Here is a 16,735-nt window from a genome sequence, read left to right on the forward strand (position 1 = left end):
TTAACCGTCAGCTGTCAAACCCTGCTCACACTCCAGTCGCTCTCACTAACCGTGCACACATGCACAGTCTCTGGGCTTCACAGCATTTGGGGGGAGAGAGAGAGAGAGAGAGAGAGAGAGAGAGAGAGAGAGGAGGTGGGGATTGGAGGGCTTTGAGTATATGGGAGTTAATATCGCCATCTGGTGGTGAACAGTATGAAATACAACATTTCAGACATTGTCATAGATGTTCAGTATGCATCTGATCTGTCAGCTACTGAAGATGATGGAACAATGTGCAAACTACCAATACTTTTAAGCACCAGATGAGTTTTTCTTGTTTGGGAGAAATAAGGGTTTTTGTCCAAGAAAGAAGGGTTTTTGTTGAAGACATTTGGACCAGCGTCCTGGTGTGAGGCTCAGACCTGAACGCACGGGGTTGAGTTTGCTAATCACTCAGTTTTTCATTTCACTTCTACAGAGTGTTCCATCTGTTACTGCTCCATCTTTACAGTTAAAGCAAAGCCACTTATCTGTCCCGCGCTCTGTCCTAAAATCCCATATTATACCATATTCCATGGCTTATCTGTTTCTGCAGATCAGGGAATCCATCCATTTCCCATATCATATCAGATCATACCTATCATATCGTGTCTGTGTTTGAGTGTGTGTGTGTGTGTGTGTGTGTGTGTGTTTTCTGTCTAGGCCATAAATATGCATGGTGTGTTGACAATGAGCTAGTCACTCATTGTCTATATAATATAATATCTCATATGCCATATCTCATCCTTCTCCACTGATCACCACAATGCATCTCTCTCTCTCTCTCTCTCTCTCTCTCTCTCTCTCTCCCTCTCTCCCTGTCTTCCTGCAGATGGAGAGTGAAGTGTGTTTGTTAACAGTCCTGGTTAAATAGTCATACTTATCGCTAAAACCTATCTGTCTGCCCTACACCAGGTGACCTGCACTCTAATCTGGTGAGATTACGGCCATAGTCTTGAATAACTAGATTAGAGAAATATGTTTGAGAGAGGGAGAGCGAGAAAGAGAAAGACAGACAGACAGAGAGATGGAGAGAGAGAGAGAGAGAGAGAGAGAGGGAGAGACAGAGAGGGGGGGGGGGGAGAGGGGGGGAGAGAGAGAGAGCGCACAGGACTCCCTGGTTCTGTGGAGATGGTTGTTATTCTGTTCTGGCTCACGGACCTGACCTTGCCACACAATAAAGGTCACCTGACACCACAGAGACCACACTGCAGAGGAAGAGGCCACTGCATATTCCCTCTCTCACGTCTGCCATGTGTGTTTTCTCTCTTTTCTTCTCACTGACAGCTGTGCGTGCAAAGGGAGACACAGCAGTCTGAGCTATGTAAGTCTGACTTAATGAGAACTACTGTAATTCACACACACACACACACACACACACACACACACACAGACCAAGCACAATGATTTGTTTCTTGTTTGTGTGTGTGTGTGTGTGTTATGAAACATTAAAACAATCACCATAAATTTAGGAAACTGCTGAGCTCAGGAGAAAGTTCAATAGTGGAACTGTTGGTAAAAGCACAGGCCCCAGCCAGGGCAAAGGTCTGGTTCAAAGGGGCAGACTTATCAAAGTTAGCTATTGAATTTCAACGGAACTACTTCGTTGTTGACGCAATGACTAATACATTCTCGAGCTGACCGATGAGCGTTCTGTCACTCTCCGTGATTAATGACGAAATGAATGGTCGCGTTTCTACGGACAAAGATAGTTCACAGTCCACACACGTTAGACTGAGACGGTGGGAAAACATTACACGGAAACGCAAAGCAGATTAAAAGTTAACTGTTAAAAAAAATACAATAAAAGAATAACGCTGCGTAAGTGTTTGACTGGTAAATTTATCTTTCCTGATTAGTGGATTTTTTTTTTCTTTTTTGGTCATCAAATTCTGGCTTCACGTCAAATTTTAAAAATCTTCCGCCAGAAGTATTTTGTGTAATTAACTTGGAATTGTCGTAATTCATGAGTGTACACCTACATGTTTGTTTTCACAGAACTAGACTGGTACCGATTCCTCATTATACAGTAAGAGAAATGTAAATCTCCTCACTCCAGTGAAGGCCATTACTGTTGAGTCACTCGGTTATGGTTAATTCTCGTAATGTTGTGAGTTACATCAAACTATCCAGACAGTGAGGTTAGCATTCCGCTCTGTTGGATACCAGTACATATTTACTGCGGAGTGGCTTGTCCATCTTCTCCATTGTAAAAAAAATAATGACTATTAAAAAAGACAAAATTAACCTCCCATTTTTGAATAAGATATATTTAACTGTGTTTTTTCTGTGTTTTTCCACCTTTGTTGTTGTTTGCATCCGAAAAACAGCTGTAGCGTTACGGCGAAGCGCCGAGAAACGACACGCACACAAGGCAACAAAGCGACACGCGCGTGACGTCACTAGCAGCGTCTGATGACGTCACAACCACCGCATATAAATAGGGGTCCCCTCCTCGCTGTCAATCATTCTTTGACATCGGAGAAGAAGGAATTCATCATGCCCCGCAGACGCAGACGAAGTGTTTCCCGCCCCATCCGCCGTGCTCGGCGTAACAGGTCTAGTGCCAGGCGCCGCAGAAGGAGGACTGTGAGGCGGAGACGCTAAACATCTACGTCCCGTGAGAAGCTAATGGGAGAACTTTCCGTCTATCGACTGAAAGCGATCTCATCAAGTCTATCTCAATAAAGAGTGGCATTTTGAATGTAATTTATTGTCTTGTCTCATTTTTTCTCTTGTGTGACCACACTACATTACACGTACGATCACACACAGTCAAACAGACTTGAAGTTTCTGGTAGACTAGTTAAGCTTTCATATACAGTGAGTTACATCATTAATCACTTTGAATAACACATGAAATAACGACATAACTATAATAAGAGAAAGATTATTATTGTTACCATCATTATTGTCTGACACGGATAATCAATAGTATTTTACTTCAGTACCATTATACCTTGTTTGTCCGCTAGAGGTCATGCGATCATTAATGAGCTGTGTACGGGATTATTCAACGTATGCAAGCATTATTTAAAGATAATGCGAAATAGGAAAATACTATGGAGACTGGGTGCGCGGGCCCGGGCGTACGTGTATGCATGTATGCGTGCGAGCGCGCGCGTTTGTGCCCTTGCATGTTTGTCAGACTCTGAAGATGCCCAGGAAGGTGGCGTGAGCACTGAGGACCAGCTCGGCAGACTTGCGGGGAATATAAAGTTCCAGAACGGATCCAGACTCCAAAAAGTGGACACCTGCAGAGTGGGAAACGAGGCTAAATGAGTCATTATGGGGGTCACAGTGGTGATAATTATATGATATATGAATAGAATATGAAGCTATGTAAATGATGTCATTTATTGAATTTCTATGGCTGTAATTACATTGGTTCTGAGAGCAGAGTGCTTGTCGGTAAAGTCAGACTATTTGAAGAATTCAGACTTGGCGGCGATATAATGTAGTACTCTCAGTTTGAAATAGACTGTATGTTAGTAGACTGTTACTGGAATGGATCCCTCTATGCACTCGTTTACACTGTCCTCCATAGGCGACTGCCCAAAGAGGTAATGAGTTTGGACTCTTATTCTTCACCAAGAGTAGTGCAACTGCGTATGGACTCACCAGCTGCCTAAACAAATTAGCATCGGGGCATGACAATTTAATTATAGCTATGCTGTTTTAATGACAAAAGAATTAAAGGCCTTCACAATCCTACCAACAAACAGACTATAGAGTTACTATATACTATATATATATCTTTTCACTAACTCTTTTTGCCGCCAGTGACGTCAGAGACAATTCAGGTTGAGTTAATGCGACTGTTTTCTCAGTGTTTATAAATTTCGTGTTATGAATACGAGAGCTTGATTCTCGGCTACTGCAAAAGTTTCCATTAAATTTGTAAACGAGATCTGATGTTGCTGTTGTTGTTTGTAAGTGACGTTGTTAGTTTTATTGCTTAATGATAAACTAAGAACAAGTATGTTCTCTAGCTGTTGTAGTGAAGGAAACATGCAGTGCTTTCAAAATTACTCCACAGTTTCGTTGTATAATTCGGACGCCAGAAAAGAAAAAAGGCCGATTGTCTTAAAACACGGATAGGGATTCATTCCTCTCACAGTTGCTCAACTCCATGCCGAGAGATTATGAAATTTACCGTAACGGAACCGCTTTCTTCCTCAACCAAACCAGTACTGGAAAAGCAAATTTTGCGATAGTAGAAAAAGACTCTGAGACCACTGGGGTCAAAGGTTTGACAGCAAATAAAATATGAAGATTAAACTGCTGATGCACTCCATATTCATCTTTGGCACAAATAAGGATGGGGGGTGGGAGGTGGGGCCGGAAGTGAAAATATTGTAGCTTGTGTTTTAGTGAGTCAATTCTTGAGAAGTGTTGCAACTGGTTTCTTTCTGTCTGAGGGCTAAAGACTGAAGGAGGGTTAGTCAGTTAGATGGATAACCTTAACCAAGAGCCAAGACATTGCCTTTTCTAATTAGACAAACTCGATTTTCAGGTTTCTGAGCTAACTGAGAACTTCTGTTTACACATCCCCAGTTCCACTGCTGTAAAAAAAAAAAAAAAAGACCTAAATTATGCAAAGGACTTGAATAATTTTTCCAGTAATCAAAAAGAATGAAATGTTCGACTAAATCTAAAAGGTGATGTCATTTGTGATGTTCCAGGGGTTGTTTTGCTTTTACAATTGCCAAATACCTGGTGCAGCTGGCTGTGCTGCAGTTCTGCGTGTGTGTGTGTGTGTGTGTGTGTGCGCGTGTATGTGCATATGTGTGTGCATGTGCGTGTATGCATGTGCTTGTGTGTATGTGTGTGTGTACATGTATGCATGTGTGTGTGCTCACTGACAGCTCATGAGAGTGCTAGATAATCACCAAAGTTTGCTGAATTGTTTGTTTGTTTTGTGTAGTGACTTACCAGCAGTGTAGCAGGTGTTGAGGGCCAAGCTGGCATTACTGGGCATGCTCTTTAGACACTTCATCAGCTTGACCTCTGACCCCTTAAACCTTTTCACAATTACATGACCCATGACCCATGTACTGTCCTTATAAAGAACCTGGAGAGGTGAAAGCAAAACAGAGTGTGTATAACAGAGCAGTGTGTGTGTGTGTGTGCGTGTGTGTGTGTGCGTGTGTGTGTGAGTGTGCGTGTGTGTGTGTGTGTGTGTGCGTGTGCGTGTGCGTGTGTGTGCCTGTGTATGTGGGCATGTGTGTGTGTGTGTGTGTGTGTGTGTGTGTGTGGGCACGTGTGTGTGTGTGTGTGTGTGGGCACGTGTGTGTGTGTGTGTGCACGTGTATGTGGGCGTGTAAGCTGAGAGTTTGTGTGGTTTGTCACCAGACTGAATGTGATTCTGGGTGTGTCTCAGTCCTACTGAGTGGAGTATTTGATGTCATGGACTGTGTGCCCTGACTCAGAGGCTGTCTCAGAGATTCCTTAAATACACTGCCTACGAATGTTTTTTGTTTTGGACAAATTTTAAGGCAGCATCACTTGTATCCTTAATCAATAAGGCGATCCCACAGTGCAACAGGACGATGAGCTTTCTCGAAATGTTTAATTTAGAACGGTAGAAAGAGGTGATGAGGCATAATCTGCAAACATAAGTGATTTCAACCCATGTGCAGTGTGTTTCTTTTGCTTTTCTGTTTTAAAAGTTTACAGGTGTCATTTTACAACTTTAGTTATGCTGATGGTTGATTAGCATGGTAGCTAGCTCTGTTGCCACAGACTGTTGTCTCTGACAGCCAACTAACTAACTAACTAACCCATTAGCTTAGCAAGCTAGCACTGGGTTGCTATGATCCTTTTGTCAAACATTATTAACGGTAGCTAACTGTCCCCAGCTCTGTGAGGTAGTGTTGGATAATTACCTAGAACTATGATGACTCACTGGTGCTCCCATAAATGCCACTGAAACCAGTGACAACAGGTTCTATGGCTATTACACTTTGATGCTGAAGTGAGTAAACTCCAGTCACATGCAGGGGGCGGGGACAGTTGGTGATGTAATGATTGATTGATTGAGGGAGATTGGTGATGTAATGGCTGTCTAACTGTTGGATATATAAGCTGTCTTAAAAGTTTCCTTAATCCCCCTGTCAGCCTCCTGTCTGCATCGCCATCCCCTTTGTTCATTCCCCAATTTACTTTCAATTGTAACTGCCCACGTGGTCGGCACCTATTGCACACCTGTCTGGCCAAGGAGGGGTCTCCTCTCTCTGTGGTCCTTCTCAAGATTTCTCCCATTTTCCCATTTCCCTTTTGGGTTTTTGGGGAGTTTTTTCTTGCCCGCCATGAGGATTAAGTCAGGGGGTGCCGTCCTGTTTTGATTTTGACTGTTGTGGCCTGTAAAGCCCTTTGAGACTGTAAACAGTGATATTGGGCTCTAAATAAATAAGAAAAAAATAAGAAAATACAGCCCACTGGCAACTGATGAACCCTGTAAAGCCTGAAACGTGAAATAATAATATAAAAAAATCTAATTTTTAAAATAATTGCATGTTTTACTGGCCTTTTAATTTGAAAACATTTTTTCCCTCAGATTTTTGTTTGGATAATTTATTTTTTGAATGTTACCACATATGATACAGCAGCTGTTTATTGTTTCCACACACACCTTCCATTTTCCACTGCATGCACTCAAACTGACTAACAAACTAACGCAGAGTCCACACTGAAACTGTAATTAGTCGTGAATGATTTTTTTTTTTTTTGACAAACAATGAAGGCTTGTTTGGCATGGTGATAAACACAGATGAAATTTTGTTCTTTGTTCAGATGGAGATGTATATTACATTGCTCACTGTATATATGGCTGAAATGTGTGATGGTACAGTATCTGAATTTCTGAGAGGGTCACTGGACGTCCTGAAAGAGTAGTACTGTCAGTGGTTCCTGTCTCAAGCCAATGACATCAGACACTGGGAGATAACTGGTTTGGAATTCCGAGAGAGCTCATAGACTGGGTTTCTGAACTGATCTCATGTGTTTACAGACTTGCCATTTTGCTGTACACCGTAAAGGTTCGTTTCTGTCCTCAACTGTATCCCATTTCTCCATCTATAATGGGTTCTTCTTTCTCCATCTATAATGGGTTCTTCTTTCTCCATCTATAATGGGTTCTTTTTTCTCCATCTATACTGTATCTTTTTTCTCCATCTATATTGTATCTCATTTCTCCATCCATATTGGGTCATTTTTTCTCCATCTACACTGGGTCCTTTCCACAGCACCTCTGCTTGACTGCTGCAGGGCACCTGTCGTGCTGGTCTGACCTCCACCTTCATCCTGTTTCCCTTCTTCCTCACTTCTACTGTCTGGTCTTTGTTGTCATCTTTATCACATCATTTCTCTCATTTGAACTGCCATCTAACAGGCACACAAACACATTTTGGGCAGTGCACCTTTTAGGCATCTCAGAAATCGAGAGGTGCAGTTCTGTAAATGTTGTAGGTGCTGCTGAGGACAATCCTAAGTGTCTACATATTAAAATGAAATAAACTGGACCGTGTTGTCAACAGTACACACCCTGGAGTAGCTTAAGCCCTCACCCCTCCAGCCTGGCCTCTGTGCTCCGTTTGAGCTGTCGGCTCCTAACAGCAGGATGTGTGAGAGTGTTCAGAATGAGTGTTCAGTGTCCTACTCTTACATGTTAAAATGTACTGTTAAGTTCTGATAACTGACCTGCGACAATGAGCTGCCTGTGTGTCATACAGTTGGTGAATTATTGTTCATAGTGCTGATGTGTTCATTTCACATTGGTATGTCTGTTTACTCTACTAACCTGGCTGTAAATGAAATAAGTACCCTCGGTTACCACGGTGACAGTGCGTCCGGATGCCTGTAGCCCTTCTCCCTGGCCCCACCCTAGAGCCCATGTCAGTACTGTGCTGTCGCTTTCATCTGAGAGAGAGAGAGAGGGAGAGGGAGAGAGAGAGAGAGAGAGAAAGAGAGAGAAAGAGAGAGCGAGAGTGTGTGAGGGACAGGGACTGTAATTGAATGCACATTGTGACAGTAATATTTGTATACATACATGGATACATGCATGGTCTAAAGTGCATGGTCTGAAGTGCATGGTCTAAAGCGCATGGTCTAAAGCGCATGGTCTAAAGCGCATGGTCTAAAGTGCATGGTCTAAAGTGCATGGTCTCAAGTGCATGGTCTCAAGTGCATGGTCTAAAGTGCATGGTCTAAAGCGCATGGTCTAAAGTGCATGGTCTCAAGTGCATGGTCTAAAGCGCATGGTCTGAAGCGCATGGTCTAAAGCGTATGGTCTAAAGCGCATGGTCTAAAGCGCATGGTCTAAAGTGCAGGGCGTGTTCAAATGCGCTTTTGCTAGTTTAATGGCGGATAATTTGAGTGCTCAAAGTAAGGCGCAGAGGGGTTGTGCTTAGTCTCTTAATGAACTGTGGGTGTGATTTGGTGTAACATGCAATAAACCAATCAGAGTGTCAGCTCCCATTCCCTTTAAAAGTCACCTGCGCTGACAGGTTGCTATCACAACGGCAGACTTAGCACCCGGACGGAAAGACTGATTCGCTGCCTCCGCTGTCTCCCAATCCTCTGTCCAATCAAGTACTCCATTTTTCAATGAAACAGCTGTGACATTACTTTAGACCAGGTTTTTGTTGGTCTAAGCACAGAGGCTTTCAGTTGCATTCAAAATAGCAACATGCCAGCAATGCGCCTGACCACACCTCATTTTAAGACCGACCACCCAGATGGACACAAGTTCATTTGATACTTAAGCAACATGGATGCTGGACAGGAAAATGACAGCTGCGTCCGTCTGAAAGTAGCAGAGACGCTTGCTTTTCGATTTGCGCCGTGTTGTGCCGGGTGTAAGGTAGAGCCCATAGGTAGGAAAGACGCAGAGAAAGAAACAGAAACTGACAGAAGAGAGTGAGTGAGACAGAAGAGTGAGACGCACAGGTAGGTGAGACAGATAGAGGAATGAGACAGACAGATAGGTGAGACAGATAAAGGAGTGAGACAGACAGATAGGCGAAACAGATAGAGGAGTGAGACAGACAGATAGGTGAGACAGATAAAGGAGTGAGACACACTGTTAGGTGAGACAGATAGAGGAGTGAGACAGACAGATAGGTGAGACAGATAAAGGAGTGAGACAGACAGATAGGCGAAACAGATAGAGGAGTGAGACAGACAGATAGGTGAGACAGATAAAGGAGTGAGACACACTGTTAGGTGAGACAGATAGAGGAATGAGACAGACAGATAGGCGAGAGGTAAAGGAGTGAGACAGACAGATAGGTGAGACAGATAAAGGAGTGAGACACACTGTTAGGTGAGACAGAGGAGTTAGGGGCACATTTAGGTAGCTGAGTGTTATACCCATACTCACCAAGTGGTATAGGGGACACAGGGACCAGGTGGAGAAACGTGTGAGGTTCTGCTGGAGGATAAGAGGAGAATTCAGCTTATTTTACCCTATGTGTGTGTGTGTGTGTGTGTATGTGTGCGTGCGTGTGTGTGTGTGTGTGTGTGTGTGAGTGTGTATGTGTGTGTGTGTGTGTGTGTGTATGTGTGTGTGTGTGTGTGTGAGTGTGTATGTGTGTGTGTGTGTGTGTGTGTGTGTGTGTGTGCGTGTGTGTGTGTGTGTGTGTGCGCGTGTGTGTGTGCGTGTGTGTGTGCGTGTGTGTGTGTGTGTGTGTGTGCGTGTGTGTGTGTGTGTGTTTGAGAGAGAGAGAAAGAGAGAAAGTCATATACAGGACAGATGATCAAACTAATGTGGAAACATCCAGCTGTGATAAAAATGCTAGTCTTCATTTCTTGGGAAAGGTCAAATGATCAAACCATTGACAGTGATTATTTAGTGAAATGTTGAGAGTGGGAGGATGTTTTCCATACAAAAACTAAAAAAAAAAAAACCTACCATAAGCAAAGATGGTCCAGGCATTTTACAGAACAGTGTAAAGTAGAGAGAGGAACGTTTTGGCTGAAATGACCAGAGGTTTGTCGGGAGTGAGAGCTGTATGGAGACACAGAGACACGGAGACTGGCCATGCTAATATGCTAAACTAGCTGGAACAAACTGCCCCTGTACACTTCATACCTCTGAATTTAACTCTGCGGTCATCCCGCTGTGGCTGATGGCGGGAATCCGTACAGTAAGAGTACATTTTTTCCCCTGTACGGATGTCTCACAATGCAATCCACATTTTCAAAACAGCACCCACATCATCCCCAACAGAGAACTGGGGGGGGGGGGGGTGTTCCAGAAAACAGGTTTAGTGAAAACTCAGAGTTAGTTGAGTTTTGGTGAGTGTAACAGGAAGTTAAATTTGGTGAACGGATTAGTGAGTGTAACAGGAAGTTAAATTTGTGGAATATTTCATTCACCAGTGGAAACGACTTGAGCCAAAGTTTTTAATTTATTTTGAGCATAATGTAGAGTGGATACAAAGGCACAAGGGCCATGAATAAAATTCAATAATAGTGTTGATAACAAACAAGGGGGAAAAAATCAAAGCTGTATGTGTGTTGAACTAATTCAAACAAGGCATCATAACTGTGGCCCGTATCCACTCCTCTGTCAATCAAAAGCTCAATGGAGACCTCTTGTGTATTTATGCACTGCATGATAATTGATTATATTTTGTAATGATTAACATAGGGAGTTTCTCTTAAGGCAGTGTTGGTTAATAGAAGCACAAATAACAGAATTTTGTTTGACCAGTATTCCAGTCAATGTTTGAATTGTATTGTCTGTATTGTCTTTACTGATCAACAAGAATCAGCAACTTTGGTCTTTCTTCGAGAATTTCTTTGAGAATTTGTTGTAAAATATCAAACAATCTTGCTTGTAAAAAAACACACAATGTGAAACACAATGTATATCATTCTGAAACAGAATCACTTACTGAACGATACTGTGAATCAATACACTGTGACTTAACAAAGATTAGAAAGCACGTCAACCTGAAAAAGATAACAAAATAATAAATTGTCTCGAAAAATACCTATACCAGCCTAACAGTAATAACTGTTTTATTGTTTCAGCCAGAATGTATATATTCTAAAAAATATATACATATAAAAAATTGACCTCTCTTTTTTAGGGTTTTGGGTCAAATCATAGATAGAGCAACAATCAGTAAACTGGTCAAAGGAATAAAAAATGATTGGCTTTTCAATAATTGTTGGCGCCAAAATGAACTTTTTGCAGTTAGTGTTTATCACACCCTCTACAGGCCTGGAGAGTAATGTGCCCTGGGGAATGATAAAGTACCTGACCAGGAGAGGGCCAGGTTTGGCCGATCAGAGGCAACAGCTTCTTACGTCTGTGTCTTACAGCGCTGCCGCCTTTTACTCAACTTCATACTTACCATAGCCTTTATCTTATTATTTAAAGATGTATTTAACTTATTTTCATATTCTCTTTTTTGAGGTAAACTCCGAGCCTGGAATAAACCTTCTCATTTTGAGTCCGCCCTACTTCAGCCTTTTCGTTGCTGCATGGGAAGGAGAGTCGGTAAAGGAAGAAGCACTCTCATTCAGTCATCAGACTGGTGACAAAAGGTCACCACCATAATAAATAAACAGCACGCTTAGTTACTGCAGAAGCTCCGAATCCACAGAGGCAGTTAAAGTGTTACAGAATAGTTTAACCATTAGAACTTACAGACATGAAGCAGAGTAGGGAATATCTATAAATAATTAACAGCACTAAATGACTGAATCATACACCTCAGATTCAGACTAAACCCACATAATGCGTATGGACGAGGCTGCGATTCCGTCCATTGACTGTCTGATGGATGACTGTGGGAGTTGGTTTAGACCGTCATCTCTGCCCGTGGCACAGTCACATCTGGGCAATCCCAGTTAACTTACACACGAGGCAGAGGCAAACTGTCCAGAGATAGTTTATGCTTCTTTATAAGCACTGTACGAAAGCTGTGATATAAGTGGATTATCATTTGCTTTGTTTGAAAGCAAAAAAAAGGGACTGTCTTGTGCAGATAATTCTCAGTATTACTCTTTTGTGAGTGCTGCCTCAGCAGATAGGACAGTCTGTGTGGAGAGAATATTATCTTCACTATCTGGATTATAGGTAAAACACTTACTGCTGTAAAACTGTTCTAAATGTTTAAGATTTGTTTTATTGAGCATTCGGACCACAGGCCATCTGGAGAAAGCATCTGAGAGAAAAATCATTCATTTAAGCTTGTTTCCACAGCAGTTAAACTGTGTAAACTTCCACTTCATTCGACATTTACTGCCTCTGAAGTGAAGCTGACCGTTTATTTGAGGAAAACAGAGCCCATGGATCTCAGAAAACAGGGTGTAGCATTTCTTTCCTTTTTTCTTTTTTTTTTTAGTTTGCTTTTGTGTGTGTGTGTGTTTAGATAGGGCCAGTGACTCACTCTGTCTTCTCTTTCTCTTCCTCTCACGTGCCAACACTTCCCTACGCCCCCTGCTCTCTCCATCCACCTCTTTATGACAGGGTCTCTCACAGCTCCAGACCTGCTGGATAGACAGACAGACAGACAGATAGATAGATAGATAGATAGATAGATAGATAGATAGATAGATAGACAGACAGACAGACAGACAGACAGATAGATAGATAGATCGAAAGATGGATAGATAGATAGATAGACAGACAGATAGATAGATAGACAGACAGACAGACAGTCAGACAGATAGATAGATAGATAGATAGATAGATAGATAGATAGATAGATAGATAGATAGATAGATAGATAGATAGATAGATAGATAGATGGATGGATGGATGGATGGATAGACAGACAGACAGACAGACAGACAGACAGATAGATAGATAGATAGATAGATAGAGCTTACCAACAAAAGCATTTCTTACATAGGAAAACACATGCTTTAATCATTAATTGATTTCGTTTTAAATAAACAGAGGCCATGAATGAATGAACATAAATATCTCTAGAGTTCCGTGTAGATGCTAGACATCAAAGAAGGCTTAGAGTGTTAGTAACATGGACCAGTTGTACCAGTTTTACTTCACCTAATGAAGGACTGGCTGGTGTCATGTGACTGTCCAACATTCTTCACCCTACACATGGAGTTTGTTTTTATAAACTGATGTTAATGCTGACGTTTTTTATTTTATTAAGGAAAGTGAAATTGTTTTGATAGACTAATGGTTTAGTAATCAGTTTTTACTTTTGGGGTTAGGAGTAAGAGAGGCACAGAAAGGAGCACATGTTTCTCAGAAAGGACAAACAAATTTTTAGGAGGTTTTAGGAGTGTCTGTGCTTATCAGTCAGGCTACATAAAAGCACATTTTTAATATTTTATGTGTTGAAAACTGTGCAACACAGACTACATATTTAAAAAAAAAAATTGTTCCTGTTTTTGTTCATGGGCCATGTGATATTTGATACTGATATCTGGTATTTCTTAAAAATATTTCACCTCGTAGTGTTGTGGATAACCCAGGGCATGACTTGTAACTGCATGCAGTCAGTACAATACAGTACATGACAAAATCGCGCACTGAATAATTCTTTCGTCCAACCGGTCTCTGATTCAAAGGAAAGTGAGTGATTTGTCAGCGATAATGTTTGGAAGTAAACCTTCACAAATGGTCTTTAAGGAGCTGATAAATAAAACATGACAAAAGGAACAATTGCACCAGCAGTCCTTGCATCCTAAATAAACCTTTCCATAAAGTGTCCGTTAACGGCGAGCGCAATTAGTACAGCTTACGTCACTCACCTACCCCGCAGCAAGCGGTGGTCTCACAGCACGCGGCGATGCTTGTGGCCCCTTCTCTCCCATTCAAAGACTGTACTCGTTGTTTCAGTTCAGTCATCTCGATCCTCAGATTATTGATATGAATTAACTGGACGCATAACACACTCAAACAGGTGCAGGCAACCGCCACGGCCGCGGCGCATAAAAGAAAATTTCTCACCTTCCCGTGTCCGTCCCCTCTCCCGCACGTACAATCGACCATGATTACCGACCGGTTCACGGCACCTGGGGAGACTCGAGAGGACTTTACCGAGAGGAGTACAGGTCGGGAAGGGTTCTACTGCTACGCTTTACAGTCACGTTCCTTCACGTTCCCTGCGTTCTCTTCCCTCGCTTTCGCTTTCGGAGTGCCACAGCGGTCACAGGGAAGGCGTGGGTGGGACATTAAACATCGCCACAGTTAGTCATCTTTGCCCGAAAATTTCCAGGCAAGTGTAGAAAAGAGAATAGAGGAGGGGGAAAAATCCACGATCCCCCTCTTGCTCTCTCGTCCCCATGAACGAAAACTCAACTTACAAACTATACTTACAAAGACAAACAGCGCACGAACGTTAATGAAAACAATTTAATATGCGAACCGCTTACATATGATTTCATTAAAGGAGGATAACACGAAACACGTTAAATTATGTTTCTAAATAAGCAGAACCAAGCTGAAAGCATTTTGTCAAGGTAAAGTAACAAACAAAGACACAGTCTTAACAAATATACTGTTTTGTATCATATACATCACACATCTAATATCCTGTCTGTGCCAAAACAGCACTTTCAGTGTTTTTTGTTTGTTTGTTTGTTTTTTTATATTCTGAAGAGGAATAACTGAAGAAACAAACGACACCTCAAAGTGTTCAGTGAAGTTTTACGGACTGTTTCATCCAAAATTTGTAATGGGTCTCCTAAAATCACACACTGGTACAACAGCCTTTGCCTGGGAGCTCTCTTCATTCCTCAGTTGGGTACTCGATCCCCCAGAATTCCCTGTGTGGCTGGCAGGGACTTTGCCATTGGCCCTCAGACTGTCGGCCAGCTGTTGCCATGACAAATGACTTCATGGGGTTCCCTCCAGGTGCCAGGGCATGAGCCTGCTCCTCCATTCCAAATGAGAGCTGTGGAAAAAAATCAACTAAATTATTTATAAGTTAAGATAATGATTAATATTAAAAAACAGACAGCAGTAAAGCAGAGTATATTTTTATCAGACCTCCGTTTTCAACACTTCTTTAATTACTTATCTGACTGTGGAATATGTTCTGTGTGCCAGTTAAATAAATCACACTGTATTTGATTTTTTCTGTTTCATTAGGATGTTGGTCCCTTTGTGTCCCGGTGTGGGGCGGTGAATTCCCTGTAGTGTCTTAAGGTGTCACCACGGCCTGGTCCCTGTGTCAGTCCAGGACAGTGAACACTACCACATGTGTCCTTCAGGTCTTCTCCTGCCTTCTTCACACCTACATAGTTTACAGGCGTTTCCATGGGAACACAGCCCATGCGGAGGCCCGTGGTGTTCTGCTGTGTTTGTCTGTGACTGTACAGGTACCAACCACATTGATACTCAGTGGGCACTGAAAGTGTGATGATGTTGAGAGAGTTGTCCTGCCCTGCTGACCCTCCTAAAACACAGCCAGGTGTGTTTGCAACACCTGATCCAACTGCCTGCAGCACTGAGAACCACTAAGAACTGAACTTGCAGTGTAATTAGCCCCTGTGCCACTATACTGAAGCTCTTGTCTTGAACAATAAAAGGAAGTATGTAAGCGGATGTGGAGACGTTTGGGCCATGTGTCCTTACCTCCTGATTAAACAGGTTATCTGCTGGGTGTGACGTTACAGCCGAAGCATCGTCTCTCCCCAGTGTGGAGCTTTGGAGTCCCTGGCTCCATATTGGTTCTGAAGGCCAGTCATCCTCAGTCTCAGTTAGTTCCGCTTGCCCAGGGATGCTGCTCTCCTCTGGCCTGGACCCCCACCATCTCCCCCTCTTCATCCTGGAGCCCACACAAAACACAAAACACAAAACAGGTGTGTGATTTACCCACTCTGACTTGTTCGTGTACACTGCTTTACCTACCGTGTCTCTCTCTCTAACCCCATATTCATCTCTTTCACTCTCTCTCCCACACCCCCATGCCCACCCCCTTTCACCTCTCTCTCTCCCTCTCTCTCTCTCCCTCTAACCCCATACTCATCTCTTTCACTCTCTCTCCCTCTAACCCCATACTCATCTCTTTCACTCTCTCTCCCACACCCCCACACCCCCATGCCCACCCCCTTTCACCTCTCTCTCTCTCCCTCTCCATCTTTCTCTCTAACCCTATACTCATCTCTTTCACTCTCTCTCCCACCCCCCCACACCCCCATGCCCACCCCCTTTCACCTCTCTCTCTCTCTCTATCCCCATACTCATCTCTTTCACTCTCTCTCCCACACCCCCACACCCCCATGCCCACCCCCTTTCACCTCTCTCTCTCTCCCTCTTTCTCTCTAACCCTATACTCATCTCTTTCACTCTCTCTCCCACACCCCCATGCCCACCCCCTATCTCTCTCTCTCCCTCTCTCTCTCTCTAACCCCATACTCATCTCTTTCACTCTCTCTCCCTCTAACCCCATACTCATCTCTTTCACTCTCTCTCCCACACCCCCATGCCCACCCCCTTTCACCTCTCTCTCTCTCCCTCTCTCTCTCTCCCTCTCTCTTTCATGCACCCCCTATCTCTCTCCCTCTCTCTCTCTCTCCCTCTCTCTCTCTCGCTCGCTCTCCCTCTCTCCCTCATGCACCCCCTTTCTCTCTCTCTCTCTCTCTCTCCCCCTCTCTCTTTCATGCACCCCCTTTCTCTCTCTCTCTCTCGCTCTCCCTCTCTCTCTCTTTCTCATGCACCCCCTTTCTCTCTCTCCCTCTCTCTCTCTCTCTCTCTCACTGATCGATGATGCTCTGT

General features: G+C 43.1%; 1 protein-coding gene across 3 annotated transcripts; it reads right to left on the reverse strand.

Annotated features, from left to right (window-relative positions):
* Positions 1–2,949: 2,949 nt before the first annotated feature.
* tnfsf13 (TNF superfamily member 13) lies at positions 2,950–14,143 on the reverse strand. 3 transcript variants are annotated; one of them, XM_030792358.1, is made up of 6 exons: positions 13,769–14,143; positions 12,429–12,528; positions 9,404–9,454; positions 7,823–7,941; positions 4,957–5,095; positions 2,950–3,275 (listed from the first exon to the last, which is right to left on the reverse strand). In XM_030792358.1, the coding sequence occupies exons 1-6, from the start codon at positions 14,003–14,005 to the stop codon at positions 3,166–3,168; spliced, it is 756 nt and encodes a 251-aa protein (XP_030648218.1). In that variant the 5' UTR covers positions 14,006–14,143; the 3' UTR covers positions 2,950–3,165. The 3 variants fall into 3 exon arrangements, with proteins under 3 accessions (XP_030648218.1, XP_030648219.1, XP_030648217.1); XM_030792359.1 differs by having other exon boundaries at positions 9,404–9,451; positions 12,429–12,531; XM_030792357.1 differs by having other exon boundaries at positions 12,429–12,531.
* Between the last annotated feature and the right edge of the window lie 2,592 nt (positions 14,144–16,735).

Source organism: Chanos chanos, chromosome 15, assembly GCF_902362185.1.
Source record: "Chanos chanos chromosome 15, fChaCha1.1, whole genome shotgun sequence".
NCBI lineage: Eukaryota > Metazoa > Chordata > Actinopteri > Gonorynchiformes > Chanidae > Chanos > Chanos chanos.

Excerpts from the sequence above, each read along its gene's own strand:
- tnfsf13 (XM_030792357.1), bottom strand. The coding sequence starts at position 14,005 with ATGGTCGATTGTACGTGCGGGAGAGGGGACGGACACGGGAAGGTGAGA. Across the intron at positions 9,455-12,428 it reads GAAGAGAAAGAGAAGACAGA|CAGAACCTCACACGTTTCTC; the intron begins GTGAGTCACTGG and ends CTTATCCTCCAG. Across the intron at positions 3,276-4,956 it reads CAACACCTGCTACACTGCTG|GTGTCCACTTTTTGGAGTCT; the intron begins GTAAGTCACTAC and ends CCCACTCTGCAG.